The following is a 16,706-nucleotide window of genomic DNA, read 5'->3' on the forward strand; positions in this document are numbered from 1 at the left end:
CGGTAAATTCGTGAATGAATAGTGCGGCTCGAATTGATTAATTTTTCAAGAAATTAGTTATTGGAAGTCCCAGTTAGTCCATTGCGAAAAATTTTCATAAATAATCTTTTAATGTTTTCAATTCTATGAATTTTTTATTTTCTTTTATAAAATGCATGGTCGTACGTTTGTTATATTTCTCTGATTGAAAAATTCAATCAATTTTACTAAAATATTTTCTATAAAAATCCAAAGAAAATATACAATTCATAATGATAATGTACCTTCTATTCGATTTTCAATATAATACTTTTATTCATTGAAATATTTTATCATGATCATAAATATTTATGCTCTCCATTAATATGTAGCTCCAAAAAGTCTTTCACCATCGCTCTTTTATATTACGATCATCATTTTTATCATAACTGTTATTATTATCGTTATTATTAAATAACACTTAGAGTCGTGGGGGGTTAATCAAAAGAGATAGATTGTTACGGGGGTATAATAAATAACATTTGTAATTTTTTAATCATCTTGAGTAGTGTACACACTTCAGACATAATACATAATATAATGGGCAACAAACATGGTACATATGTAACGAGTGCGTTCATTGTGCTTCTGGGCGTTGTTATCAACTGCACAAGACATCAGTTTATTGCAATCAAGGGAATATAACTCTATGGCCAACCACACACACACACACATACACACACAAACTACAGCATATTGTGTGTAATGTGTCTGTATCGTTGTATAGCGGCAGGTCGGTTGCAAGCTTGCCAAAGTTCCCTTTATGACAGCCAGTATTCTGATTAATTAAAGATTGCTTATGGAAATCTGACGAAAAGCCAAGCTAGCTTGTTCAATCATTATTTTCAACGCTTTCTCCTTACCTCCTTCAATTCGCGTGTTCACCACCTTGTCAGCTCATTCCGTTAACGATGCCTCGTTATATATCTCGAGCTTGTCGTGCTTTTCTCTTATAATACTCAGTTATGAACTATAATAACTATATCCTTCCGCGCTAATGAAAATCTTGTCTTTATGTCTATCATGCTTTTTATTATTCATTTCAACGTTTTATTGTCATTTTAATTTATTTCATTTCACTTAATTGCTTCTCCTGCTTAACACTCTGTCTAGTCATTCAACGGTCAGAGTTTTCTGTCTAAGATCCTTTTTTTTTTTTTTTTTTTTTTTTATTTAAATATAAAATATTTGATATCACGAATTCAGTAGTAATAAAAATTTAAGAATAAAACAGTTGGCTAGAACTTTCAACAGTTCGCCGAGTCACAGGAATTGGATTCACTTTTATAAAGTAGCGGTCGGATAAAAATTAAGTTTTAAACTTTGAAATCTGATATTGGTATTATATAGTTTCGTAGGTCAAAGAATGATCGTGAGTGATTTGAAGATGAATTTTTTATTCACTTGAAATTCATTCAGAGCGTAAAATTGGTTTAATGAAAATTTATTCAGCGTTTAAAGCTATGGATTTTAATAAATCTTCATTAATAAATTAATTATTCTTATGTAATTATTCTTATGCACAGTAAGCAATGAAAGAAAAATAACAAATGTGTGATGTATGTTAAAATATATGTTATTTATAGAATAACACAAGACAGGAAGTGAAGATCATCAACTAAGATTATTATTATTATTATTATTTTTAGATATATATTCTCGGGAACATTATTAAGTACATAAGTAATATGAAACTGAGAAAACTATTAATCATGACGTGCATCAAGTACTTGACTAACGGATACACGGTTTATAATATAAATAACTTCAACCTACTACATATAAACTGATGGATACTTGCATTAAATATACGTGTATGTATCATGCAAAATGTAAGTGAAATATTGAATTTATGTGCATTTGTAGGATAATATCCTAGCAAGTAAATGGTGACATTTGCCAAAGCTCTGGCTAGTATTGTGTACAAAGGATAGGTATAGGTATAGAACTTGGTGCCCATCAGATCAACCACTCCCACTCATCGATTCGATGTACATTTCACTTTGTATAACGGTTTGCGATTTTTCTCTTGTATGTTTCTTTTATTTATTTTCAGTGCTTTTTGTTTTTTTTTGTTTTTTTTTTTTCACCCGCAGGAAATTGTTATCAATATTTCATATCAGCCGCAGCCAATGGAATATCAACTCGTTCTACCAACTTGCACTGCTATCACTAACTCGATCGGCAATGATATATCTCGTCGGGTAGCACGTGAAAATTGATCAAATGGTTGCGAAAAAAGGTCCAAAAGAGTCTGCTAGTACACAATAATAAAAATATTACGAAATACGGTTGACCTGCTGGCCAGTTTTACTAATTTTCGCCATCAGTCAACTTCTAACGCATATATACGTAAAATTGACCCCTTTTAATTTGACTAGAAATTTATTGTCTTTTTGTAATTAAAAAAAAAAAAAAAAATTCTCAGGAAATTTTCAAATTTTCTTCCTTATAATTTAGATAAAAAAATAAAAAAATATTCAAATTATTTTTTCTAAGGGTTAGAAAGGTTTCTATCCACAAACTCACACTTAGACTACTAGCTATAAATGTATAGAGACATAAAATATGAAGCCAAATGGTGCAAATGCCCCGAAGCATCAACGAATTATCATGCTTTTGATATGGGCAAAAAAAGATCGGTAGAGAGCTAGTTGGCAGGATGAAAGTAAACGCCAACAGGAACGTGGGTCACATTTGGTGTAGCACCCGGTTTTATCTACGTAGTAATGACAATCGATATAATAAATCAAGGGTATCTAAAAGTCAGCAGTATAACGTACAGGAGCGAATGAGTTTGCCCATATATGTATCCAGCGATCTGTGTGTGGACTTATGTACTAAGAGAGTGTGTGTGAATGAGTGAGTGAGTCTCTTAGTTTCGACATTGCCATCAGGGTCTACATTGACAAATGTCTCTATTTCAACGTCTATACATTGTACATGTACCATTTCTTCAGCAACCCCTGTGCTGTTGCTCGGTTTGAAGTAGCCCTCGCCCAACTCAACTCACTTCGACTCGGTTGAGCAATAAAAATTGTCAATTGGGGTAGGTTCTTAGTCCCACATGCTACCGATCCATTCTCAGCAATACAATAGTGCATTAAGCTATCTATATCTGGCATCATGTTAATTCACTGGATTGAGTTGCTCCATTGAACACTTTTTGCGCCACGCTCATCTATATTTATCAATAAAAGTGTACATTTATTTATTATGTAGGTTAAAAGTTTTAAAATAAACAGAAACCGCAAAAATAATGAAGGAAACCGGATTCGGATTGATAGCCGCTTTGATTGACCGTCGGACATTTGTATCATACGTATTTATTATCCCGGTACGTGTAGAAATTACCCGAGCTCCTCTCGTGGTGATAAAAAATGAAATACATTGGAATTGCTTGGTGATTTGCTGAGTTTTAAAGCATACAGCCGAGGAATCTCAGTACGTACTTGTATTAGTGAAGTGAGTAGTGAATAGAGAGGAAAGTGAGTCGTTGATTAGTATTCAACGTTTTTACGTGGAAACGGATAAACACGCTGACGATGAGACACCATATCCCGCCGGCAGGTTATAGTGTTATGTGTATTATATAGTTATATAGTTATACTGTCTGTTGTATGTAGTGTCTGATGCACATAAACTTGTATTTATGTTCCTGTTGCGAATAGACGTCAAGTTGTGAGACGCGGACTTTATACGCCGCCAGAGGCCGTTCCTTATTCATAAAACCAATGTTTGCACCGTGTTGTACTTCCACTTGCACTGTATATGACGATTATTCTAGCTCGGAAAATTGACATTGCCTTTATGGTTACTCTGTGACCATTTATCTTTCTATCGGTCGGCAGAGTAGAGCAGAATACTCTACATCTATATATAATATCCCCATGTGTGTAAATGTGGATGTGATGTGATGTATAACTTTAGAGTACTTACTCTTTCTCAGTTGCTCGTCGCTCGCTAATTTTACTTGGCAAGTATTAACTCGCTTTCATTCCGCGAAAAAAGAACCATTTCGAGTTACTTAATTCGCTGAATTATGTATTCCATTTCGCGGTATGTGTACACAGTGAGCTTAACATTTTTATATTCGTCGCAATCAATTTCCTCTCAACCGCATGTAATATAATAAGTATACCATCCCTTTAAACTCTCTGGACGAAAAAAAAAAAAAAATAAAAATATTAACAAGTGGAATCAGGAGGAGAAGAAGAAGAAGTAGGAGCAAAAGAAGAAAAAGATAAGGGAATAAAGGGAGCAAAAAATCCGACAATCCCTTTGAGAATACTTAATAAGGACATTTTCTCTTCCTTTGTTTCTTTCAGGTTTAAACATAAATTTGTTGATTTGCTCGTCGTGTCTTTCACAAAGGAATCTCGAGGCAAAATGAACGAGGAAGGAGTTTACGAGTTGGGGACGTGAAATAGCGCAAGCCGATCGAGCGATATCGAGGATTATAATCACTTGAATGGTGCGTCACCGCATAGTCCGCATAACATTCCCCAAAAATACGAGGATTTCGGTGCTTGGTGCTTCCAAGTATAGTGCAGTGTAATAATATACGTTTGTATGTATGTATAACACTGCACAGATTGCTTTTGGAAGGAAGGTATATAAGGTATAGGATGAAGAGAACGCACAGCACTCTCGGAATACTGCGATGCTTTGCACACGAGGGTGGCACGTTGAGTGGAGCGCATACTCGCGATTGTGTCAGATGGCTGGGAAGATAGTGATCTAAGAATCTCAAGAGCCCGTGGCGTACCATAGCTACGCTACGAGTTTCATGAGAGTAACGACTGGATGGATATGTAGGTGTGTAGTAGATGCTGATACTGAGAAGGAAGCTGGAGAAGGATAGTTGGTCGGTCGGTCGGTCGGTTGGTATTGGTACGCCCGGTCTAAATCGCACCGGTTGAAGCTCAGCTGAAGTTAGCTGGGTGCCACCAAAGTGCGGTAGAACGCGGCGGTTGGTCCAATGCGGCTTCCAAGGAGAAACTCTCGAGAGCCGTATACCGCAATTGTCCGTTAGCCGTTTCAGCGTCGTCAATCCAAAGATCGAATACTCAGCTTGTCGTAGTCTTCGTTCTAGATCATCCTTTCCTCTAGACTCCCTGTCTCAAGAGGAGTTTAAACCACGTCGAGCACTCACCACAACTATTTGATGCAATCGAGAGAGTCTAATTTCTGCCATGTCCAATGGAGCTTCACTAATTCGGTCACTGTTTAATACAATATCATAATATCTTATATAATATATACATGTCCTGTAATTACCAGCTATTCGTCTTTGAATTATAAATGGACGTTCGATGTTTATGACGGAAATCAACGTGGAAGCCCGGTTGAGTCTAGTAATTTGCATCTATAAATCACCCGAAGAAATAAACACTCTAAGAGCTTTTTAAATGTTGCCGCTCTTTTTCTCGCTTGACCGTAGGACCAATCGCGGTTAACCAGGACCGGCAAAATAAAATAAAATAATCCACTGGTGGTGGTGGTGGTGGTGGTGGTGGTATTTTTATAATTCAATTTGCGACGAGTTTCGGCAAACAAGTGCCCTAAAAAGAAGTACGGATAAAATATTGAATGTGTAAATTAAAATTGAGACATAAAATAATGAATTTTATTTAACAGAGGAGTGCTGTTGCAAAAAGGAGGCGATAACAAAATAAAAAGACCGGCATTTAATGTCAGTGTAGGGCAATATGTGACGTTTAAAGCTCTAAGGGCTATATGCGTGGCCGAGGTGTGAGGTCTGCACGATCAGCTGTCACGCGGTGGCCTCGGAGTTTCTGTTACTACGTAATTAAATTATGTTAATACGCGACGGCCAATTTCTGGAGGCTGGCATCGTGTAATTTCCTATCATTACGTCACTCGTCGGGCGAGAAGACTGCGTACCAGTAAGGCTGTCTATCCTGCTCTCTTCCCATGGCTGGTTTGTCCGCCTCCGGCCTCTTCTTCTTATTCTCTTGTCTTCTTCCTTAAGGTATATTTTTCTTATCTTTTTCTTCTTCTTCTTCTCTCTCTTCTTCATCATCCAACACCATTGGATGTGTATAATGAACGAACAAACCCATCAGCCATCCTTCGTGCCTTCTATACTCTACTCGGTTTCACCTCAATCTCATATATTTTGCATTTTACATCTCAACACACACCTGTAAGCGTCCCCGACCAACAATACTTCACTTTTAATTCACATTTTAATCTCATTTATTTATTTATAAGGTTATTTATGGTCAAAGTGAGTAAATAGAAAAAATATCATTTATACTTATGGTTTAAAGTATTTTCAGGCGGCACGGAATTTAAGAGGACTTATGTTAATTTTAGGTTATAAGAAATGCTCGGCCTAAGTGAAACCAACTTAACGTTTTTAGTCTTTAATTTTACTTTACTTGTTGCTTTATTAAGTTTTGTTTTTATTTATTTTCATTTTGCCGACAATTATACCGACGCCTAGCCACTGAAAAATAAATGAAGGAGAAAAGTTAACGCTCTGTACCATACACTCAAAGCTGAAAAAATAAAAACGAGACGATGTGGTGTAAAAAATAAATAAATAAATATAAAATAAAATTAAAAAAAAAAAAAAAAAAAAGTACCACAGTAAAAAGAAAGCATTTGAAGTAAAAAGAAGAAAAATGTAGCGTGGAAAGAATAAGAGAGTTTTAAGAACTCGTCGGTGAGTACACTGAGATGAGAGGCTCAGAGAAAAGGTAGCTACGAAGAACTCAATATATATATATATATATATATATATATATATATATATATATATATATATATATATATATATATACACCTATACCACTCAAGGTACGCCACTGAAAGATTTAATCCCATCAGTTACGCGGTACAATAATCTCAACTTTCAAAAAGTGACTCAACGGACATTTAAAGGACTCACATTGGACTAATTTGAGAGAGCTTACCGAGGGAAAAAAAGAGCAATAAAAAAGTAAATGATAAATAAAGTTGATAAAGTAATATAAGAAGCATATTTGACATTATACCAGTGCTTAACTCTTTATTTCCTTAAGTCTTGATACATAAATAAGGAATTTTAATAATTAAGTTTGAATAAATGGGAATAAACAAGGACGTTGGGAAGATTCTTGGAGTTAATTGTTAAAAGCCATTATGTATTATTTAACAACGAAGGGACGATATCTTGGCTGCTCATTATAACAACAGGCTACAGGTGCCAAGAGAGCCTCGTATGTGAGGTTCACTTTGGCCCGAGTTGAGTTTTACACCTGTACCACACGACTACCGAGTAACAACGACCCGGAGAATCAACAAAGTTCCGCCCGTCTACCCGCGTTATAATTAACTCTCTTTGGTACTACCAAAGGCGTTACCCAGCTACTTCTACATATAATATATATACATACTTACTCCATACTCCATACTCCATCCTTTCTATGTACGTAACATCATTGCCATCCTCCGGTGCTCACGTTAACCCCCGCGAATATCACCTTTATGACTTTATAGCGCACATCAAAGCCTTAAATAAACTCTTCACCGTAATAATTAACATCATTATTAGCGACGTCGAGGCAATATTAAATCAATTTTCATTTTTCTCCCTTCCATTTCATCAAATTCTCCTCGATAATTCAAATTAAGATACATTAATGTCATCGGAAAATAATCGACATAGAATTAATATTTATTTATTTATTTATAAGATAAAGCTTCGGCTTAATATTGATGATAGGCGCCTGGGGTGAGTCTTCCAGCAGAGATTTATTCTTACCGATTTGGCATTGATGCTTTGGCAAGGGGCAACCCGACAATTAATCTACTTGCGGAGCGATGAGAGAGTCCGAATGGAAATGGCTGGCGAGGGCCGACGCGGTTAACTCTAACCACAAACCGCAGACTGCAGAGAAACAGTATCAACATCAAAGTAAATCTGACTATCACTGTCTATAGTATTACACCGTAGACATTTAAAATGCTGATTTTGATAACTATCACTATTCCAGACCATAATTTCAAATTCGACAGATGGGGCCTCTAATTCGAGTAAAATCAGCAAAGTGATTCACTAATGTCACTAATGGAGAAAAATATTGTTACCCACGAGAGTAAAGCTTTATCATGCATACTGATTAATATTAATACCTACCAACTCACGATATTAATCTTTGTCCTTTTGATATCTACACTACCTTCCTATATGTCTACTATAATTTGATGGCTGTGACAATAAAATGATTTAACCAGACGGGGCAATTGAATTCTAGCAATTAATTGAATTGCCCGGCGAGAGAATCATTCGATAGAACGTTGACCGTTCGGAGTAGCTGAGAGTTGTGTTGTCGGATTTACCAAACCAACAGCACAAATCCCAGCATAAAACACGTGCCGGTACACGGGTATACATCAATAGCGTGAAAGAGCCCACAAGATTTGAGTAGTTTTATTTTATTTATTTATTTTTCTTTTTTAAATATTCTTTTTTTTTTTTTTTTTTTTGCTGTTGCTGATTGCTTTCTCTTTCTCTTATCCGTTGACCCGGAGAGTACTCATCCTCTGTTAGTGGCAATATGTATCGTACAAGCATGTGCTTGTCTACCAAATGTTTTCGACTTTTCTTTTGCCGCTGAGATCAGCCAGAGAGCAACAACCAGTCTTCTTGGGATGCGTCCAGGTGAATTTACGACCTGGCCCTTCTTCTTCTACCTACACCATCAAAGGCACGTTCACATGTGTGGACGTGTAGGTATATGCAGAACCCAATAGCACGGTTCATTTCAATGCACACCCGCCTGAGAATAAGTACACAACGGCGCGTCATGCTGGGCCAAAAATCTTAAATATTCATAATTAAATATGCTAATGGACTGTATCTTCAACAGCAAAATAATTATCAAAACGGACAATAGTTACGACGTATCCTCGCTACGGTATTATAAACTTTGTATGTGATATCACATCTGTACATGCAATATTTATTTATATTTTTTTAACCACCCATTCATCTCTCAAGTATTTATTTTATTTAATTAATCTATATATACTTATAATTTAGACAGACAGTAAATTCGGCTGTTTATTTCCCTGGTACTACAATTAATTAATTAATTTATAAATTTATAAATTTATAAATTGATAAATAAATTCCTGGGTGCAGTCTTTTGCTGTTATGTCGGTAAATAACAGGAAGGTTTAACTGTCTAGAGAGTTTTTATCGAAGCTCAAGTACTTTTCGATAATCGCGAGAAGTGAGAAGTTAAGAGATTGACAGGTTTATTATGAATTATGAATGAAATAAAAAATGCAAATGAGAGGAGGCATCTTCTTAGACCGAGGATCTAAAGAGTGACAGCTAAAGATTGTAATGAAAAGAGAAAGAGAATAATGACTAGAGAAAGTGAAGAGCTACCGCGCATTGGACAAGCGAATACTCAGGAACGAATAAATCAAAGTAATGTGGATTGAGAATTTATTAAATCATGACGGTTTGAGAGTGGAGCGAACGGAGAGCCAAGGCTTTCTCCGTGACGGGTTGAATAATCGGCTAACATGCTTAGTATACACATATAAATGTGTATAAGCCAATGTGAATGCTTAAGCTCAGGATGAAAGGAGTCGGATAGATAAAAAGTTCCTGCTAGCGGGGAGACAGAAGATAGACAATAACAAGAAACAAACACACATACAGGCATATATACCAACGTAGTTTGCTTGGATATATAATACCAGTTGGGAAAAAATACCGAGCAAGAAATATTCCATCTCTTTTTCTGGGCACTTGGAGCTAAACTTGGGTTGGATACAAGTCGCGTGAGATAGTCGCATCATTCCTCGCTAGACACTATTAATTACTCGTGTGTGTTATGTTTTAGAATGGTTATATGTCGTATTAAATCCTAGGATTTGTTCCCCAACGTACATGAGAATCCCGCTGTTAAATTATATATACAACAATAAATCTTTTTAATTCAATCAATTCAATCAGTCCAATTAGCTTGTATTGGAGTAGTCCGCCTCAGATATACTTTTACTACTTGTCTTTATAAATAAAACAGAAACAAATATAACAAATACATAAATAACTCACTCAACAGCAACCTCGATACACTGCTGCTGCTGTTACTACCACATTCAACAATTTATCCATCTATATCTATATCTATATCTATATCTATATGTAGAGAAGGAGCAACAACAGCAACAAATTAATTCAACCAATTTCTCAATACACACTTGCTCTTGATAGCAAACAACGTCTATATTATTACATCCAACATAAACTTGCCACTTATCGATTATTCCTCTTCCGTGGTCTCTTTAGCAGAACCTAACCACCTCTTTCTCCTCCTCTCAACCTCCTTTTCCTTCTGCTGGTAGGAAAAGGAGGCAGTAGTGCTAGTAGTGCTCTACTCTCTGGTAGAGCAGAGGCTTCTCACCCTTCACCCTTCCTATTTACTAACAACGTTCACCTCTTCGTCTTTCATCGCATGCAGCCTCTTAAGTAACCAACTACCTTATGGGTACATGCCACTGCATTTAACATTGACGCCCGTTAATGTTCCTAGAATAATGTGCATTAACCTATACATTATATAACACATTCCCGATCGCTGGCTCCTGTTTATATTATACATATTAACAGAGTGACTCCCTTTCGTAGCTGACGGTGATGGTATTTCCCGCTCGCCAAACATTTCTCAATCGACTGATGCACATTTTGAGGGCTCGAAATTCGCAACAGCAAGTGCTTTTACCACACCACCAAAGTAACCAACAAGATTCGAAGGAATTTGTTAATCAATCGCGTTTGACACGATGCACCCACGACATATATCCACATTCACACTGAGGGGCAAAAACGACTACAAGAGTACGACATTCTCTTGTATATGTAGTACTGGTGGGGCAAAACAACAACCCACCAGAAGCACCGGATACCCCGGCTCGGGAACCAAAAGGTCGAAAGCTTAAAAGGAAGTTTTAGTACACCAACTTGTGTGTTGTGTTCTAATGTTATATATGTTTATTGTACACGCGATCCCCGATACCGGTATTTAGCATTCTGTCACGTGAGCTAATGCTGAATCTAGGGAACACACATTTTATATTTACGTGTTATCTGACACAATACAAATCGTTTTGTATTTTAGCTCTCCTGGTCGAGTTATTACCACTGACCAGTTGGTCTTTTTTATTCTAGAGTAAACTAGAACTTTGTTTACATGAGACATCATTTTTATTAATTGTTATTTGTGTTTATTTTTCAGATTTACTTTGTAATTCACGATAAATTGAAAACAAACATCAAATAAATTCAGCTAAAAATTCAAACAGAAAATTCTTTTGTCTGGTAAGTTTCAATTATTTAATTTTATTTTCAATTATTTATAATTTATCAGTACAGAAATATTTTTAAATTAAACAATTTCGTTGGTTGTAAAAAATACTATCAACATTTGCATTCTTGTTCACGCTTTTTGTGCGGTTACGTGTATGACAATGTTACTTTGTCATCGCGTATTCTATTACAAAACCCTTTACACTGTTTCTGCAAAAAAAAAAAAAAAAAAAAAAAAAAAAAAAAATAAAAAAAACCCACATCTCGACCAACGTAATTACTACACTGTAAATTTATAAAAAAAAATAGAGGTGAAACTTTCCATCACGGAGAATCTAAAAATAGCAGATAAAAGTTTCGTATAATTTTCCAAAGATTCCTCTCTGGTGTTTCCGGCAAGGGTTGCAGCATAACTCGATGCAAGCGTGTGTATAAATTAGACAAGTGACGGCGTCTAAGGCATCCAACACTGATAAAGATAAATTTTTGTTTTAAACCCAACGGATGAGGATGAATCAACAATAACGTCGTCCGTCGTCGACTCGACCCCAACAAAAGTCGCTTGTACTCGTTGTCGTTGCATTTATACCCACGAATTTATATATATATATATATTTTTTATTCCTCTTATTTTATTTATATTAAGCGGGTACGGGCGTGTAAGTGAGAAAGAGTCTGTTTGCTGTGAAGATAAAAAAAAAAAGGCATACAAAAACTTAAAGTGTCTGATGTACTACGCCTTACGTTCGCGTTATCGTGGATCGCGTCGAAAAAACACGTCGCTTTGTCCCCGAAGGCACTCTGTTGTTGGTAGTAAGCCGTGGATCGTGGATCCAACGATTATTTCGACTATCGTTTTGCCAAAAGAAAAACGGGATTCTTATATTCAATACATTTGCTTTCGTATTTTGTATTTCACATTTCGTATGTACCTCGCTCAAGATATTTTTATTTTTATATTTTTAATCTTTTTGATAAAAAATAAAACAAACAATGAAAGACTTGAAGCTCCTCTCCAGAGGACAATAAAATATTTTTGAGAATAAAAAACAGGAGTAAGGATGAATAAAAATAAAATTAACGAAATAAGTTAAGTTAAATAAATTCTTTTTTAAATTGGCGAGTAAGGTTGCATTGTCCCGTTCACACCGGTAAGTTTCCGTCGGTGGCGTGCCAAAGGAGCATTAACGTGCCGACACAATCCACCGGCAAATGAGAGACCCGGTACTCGTATACTATACGACGTTTACCCGGTTTACGGCCTCAGTCCAACGCCGAATGGCCAGAGACTCAACAGAGACCCAAAAACTAAACCGGTAGACCCAACAAATCCTGTACAACTCGAGCACTACTAAACACAATGGGTGTAATTGGGAAACAGTCATACACGCTTACCCTCGGTTGTTAGTTTGATGGACTCAGTACACGACTTTTCCATTTTTATAAGGATTCTTGCAAGTTTTACCTGCACTGCAGATTTGATTTATTGATTGTTGAATAATCCTTATTTTTTTTTTTGTCAAAAATTATAATAATAATAATAATGAAATAAAAAAAAGTACAATTTTTTATAAATTAAAACCAGAATTACAAGGTACCAAAATATGCAGGATTATTCGAAGAAGGATAATTAAATTGTTTGATCTTTGATGTACGAGGTTCGTTAAAATATTTAGTGAATGTCATGTCCAAGGTGGATTTAGGCGTTCGATTAACTTAGTAAAATCAATTGATCGATTTGTATCGAGTTTAATGTGTCGGTTGTTAAACTGTGAAACCGTGAAATTGAATTAACACGCACTTACCCCCTTGTCTTTTTGGATTACCCACAGTGGAGATCTGTAACAGCAAATCCCAAAGCCGATGATGCTGTTCCTGCTGGTGTTGTTGTATATAAATATATATATATATATATATATATATATATATATATATATATATATATATATATATATATATATATATATATATATATATAGATGCATCTGTATCGGTATTTTTGTATGGAGATCCAGATATATTTATCATTACACTCGGAGGTTTGATTTAAAGTATCAAGAAGCTGATGAAACGAGATTATTCATGTATCAAACGAAAAGTAAAGGGGACCGCGAAATAACAAACCAAGTGTATTTACAAAGCCAAAAAAGCAGCCGATGGATACTAAAAACCGAGGAACGCTCCAGCTAGTATCCAGCTTTAAATCATCGTATTAACATGTGCTGGGGCCTTGTGACCGTGGCGAATACATGAAAATGTTAAACGCGCATGAAGAGAGACCAGCCCGTCATGAGTTCGAAGAGAGAGGTCGAACATTTATAACATACATGAGAGCTTACGAGTTGGCCCGCACGGGCTTACAACTTACAACAAAATAAAATAAAGGGAGAAAATAAAAAAAAAAAAAAACTATATAAACTGAGAGAAGGAGAAAAGAGATATGATAAAAATCGAATGATTTAACAGAGTCGCTCGGTGTCTTGGCGAACATTGTGACGCCGTGGTACGAGGATATATGTCTCATGATATTGCTTGTCCAATAAATTTATTTCAGCGCCATTTTTTTATTTATTCACTCTTTTTATGTTAATTTTAATTTTAATTTTTAGTTCTTTCATATATTTCATGACCATGATTACCGAAATAATAATGAAATGACGCGCTAAATTGATAACCCAGTCGCGGTTATACACTGAGGGTTGTGGCTATTTTTGGTTCAATCATGGGTTTGGTTGCAATCTAGGTTTCCACCGGCTTTACTCGGGAATACACGATTTAGATTTTGAATACCCTGGTGTAGTGTGTAACGTATACCGTGTACCTGAAAAAAAAGCTGATCTAGCGGTTGATCGGGCAAACGAGATTTTTGTGTTTGACTAGCTATACCGTATATATGTATTTGGGGATCAGGTTTTTTCACGATTATTTGAACAGTACTCACATAACTCTTCAAAGCTTCTATCTTTTTTGCTCTATTTAAGTGAAAGGAGAACGCTTTTATTGTAGAACGGAAAAAAATTATCGTGCAATCGATTGGGGAAAAATTCATGTAAAATAAAATGAAATTCGTTGATCTAAATGAACCTAGCTCTTTGGCTAAATCTGTAAAAATAAAAGTAAAAAAATTCATCTTTTAAACCAGGAGAGGAATTTGCTTCAATCTAGTTTTCAATTTTAGCTAAATTTAATTGAACTAGGTTAGAATTTTTTTTGAGAAAAACTAATTAAATTAATTGATAAATTTATTTTTTTTTTTGTTTCAAAGGTAATTTAGATGAAAAAAAATTTTTTTAAATTATTGCTTTGCATAAAAACAGTAAAACCATAAATAACAAACATTTTCGAATTAAATGAATAAATTAGTACTTGATTTACCAATAAACATAATCCTTAATTGCAGTATTACAACTAAATAGTCCCCTGGAAAAATGATCTGCAACAGAAAATAACAGTAGGGTTAGAATTATATCATCAGCTATCTAATTTTCCAGCAAAACGTTTGAAACCGCTGCCCAAAAACTATTCCTAGCAATAATGCAAACCTATAATCCACCTTACCATTGTATCACGTTAATTGTAGTGCTATCCCTGTTCCGTCTACTTACTCCTATAACTAAGGGAATTGTACAATTCAGTACAATATAACGCTAAACTTGCTCAGTGCTCATATTATAGAACTATACCTAAGAACAACCACGTATTTGGTTCTTACAATGAATTAACTTGAGCCAACACTTGTCTCGCTCGGTTTCCGCTCTTTTCCTCGAGAAACTATATATTCTATCCAATAATAGTTGCTCATGCAGACACTGAATACACGTATACCTTACACCGTGTATTCCATATTGTGTATAATAAACCCCAGCAAGCCGCAGACACTCACCTTATAAAGCAAAGGCGATGCTTGTGTGTAAGTATCGAGCCGGTCTTCCTAGACGGCTCGGTAATGCAGTCGACGATTTTACAACGCGTTACCGTGAACGATATCTCTATTCTTCGAGACACGCGAACTTTACATGCCTCATCGGAGATAGGCCAATGAGCTGGTACATATATGTATATATACCCGGCATAGAGCGTGTGTTGTTTAGTTGTATCAAGTTCAATGAGAATCCCAAGTTAAATTGCAATCTAAAATTGCCGGCGATGTAGACGATATACTTACGCTTACATTATTACGCTTTGGTTTGCTCGTACAACACACATTGAGGTTTCTCTTCTATTCTAATTCCATCAACCGGCGATCCACACAACTCTGTAATGGCATTAGCATTAGCCTTAGCATTACCATTTCTATTGGTATTTGTAAATTTAACGACAGATTTAATATTAATGGACTGAATAAGAATAGCCAGGTCTTCCCCTTCGTTCATATCCACTTTGATAATAAGAAATTAAAGGATACAATATGTAAGTAATAAATATGTAATATGGAGGATGTAAGGCGTAGACGGAGACTGCAAGAGCAAGAGCAAGATCTCGACTAAGACCAAGACGATATATAGAAGCGATAGATGTAATAAAGGATAATTGAGTTTTCAAATCATTCGTTTTGATTACATCTACACAAGAGTCGTTGGATGAAACATAGGCCAGGTAATTACGGACCGCCCAGTTACAAAAGAGCAGGTGCCTGTCGGCTCTCTCTTCGAAATCGAAGTGTGAGGTTCAAATACTTGGACCGCCCTAATAGCCTCGGGGTTACAGGTCTTTTCTAAACTGGAAGGGACCCTCGCCTTGAGGTCTCACCAGCGAGCCAGCAAATAAAAATAATAACCACCACCACCACCACCATCACTAGCACCAACATCAGAATCAGCAAACCAAAAAACAAAAACACTAAATAATATGAATAACACGAATTAAAAATAATAAAAAACACAGCACGCCGTTGCATGCTTATTCGTATTCATCTGGCAACATCTGAGAATTATCAGTGTCTACCCGGACTTTTTAAATTTTTAAGTATCACAGATAACCCAGCTTGTGGGCGTAATTATAATTATAATTATAATTAAATAAACTTTTTTTTATTTTCCTCGGTGTAATTATAAGCGACACAGATGCTACTTAATTGATAGACTGGCTGTATAATATTCTCGCGAGGAGAAGTCGGTAATCCACGGGCTTATGTGGTTTATAGCTGACCGTGTCAAGCTCCGGCTCTCGGTATGGTTTGGGTCGTGAAACCGAGACCAGAGTGGACCAGATAGAGCCAAATGCCCAAACCTCTGCTACTGACTTTAGTTACTGGCACACACTAAACTGCCCTATCTTTCCTCCTCTAGTTGTGTACCATACAACAGTTCTAGGTCGTAGTGCACAGAACAGGGCCTCACGCATTCAAACT

The 16,706-nt window shown here is 35.9% G+C and overlaps 1 protein-coding gene across 1 annotated transcript in view; it reads right to left on the reverse strand.

Moving 5' to 3' along the window:
• LOC141527647 (uncharacterized) overlaps window positions 1-15,729 on the reverse strand; it is a 144,061-nt gene extending 128,332 nt beyond the window's left edge. Inside the window, exon 1 of the mRNA XM_074243216.1 lies at window positions 15,536-15,729. Coding sequence (XP_074099317.1) covers window positions 15,536-15,729 — 194 coding nt within the window. The remainder of the gene's footprint in view (window positions 1-15,535) is intronic.
• Between the last annotated feature and the right edge of the window lie 977 nt (window positions 15,730-16,706).

The sequence above is a fragment of the Cotesia typhae genome, unplaced genomic scaffold (assembly GCF_013202065.1).
Source record: "Cotesia typhae breed Kobodo isofemale line unplaced genomic scaffold, CoteBio_Ctyphae contig_4, whole genome shotgun sequence".
NCBI lineage: Eukaryota > Metazoa > Arthropoda > Insecta > Hymenoptera > Braconidae > Cotesia > Cotesia typhae.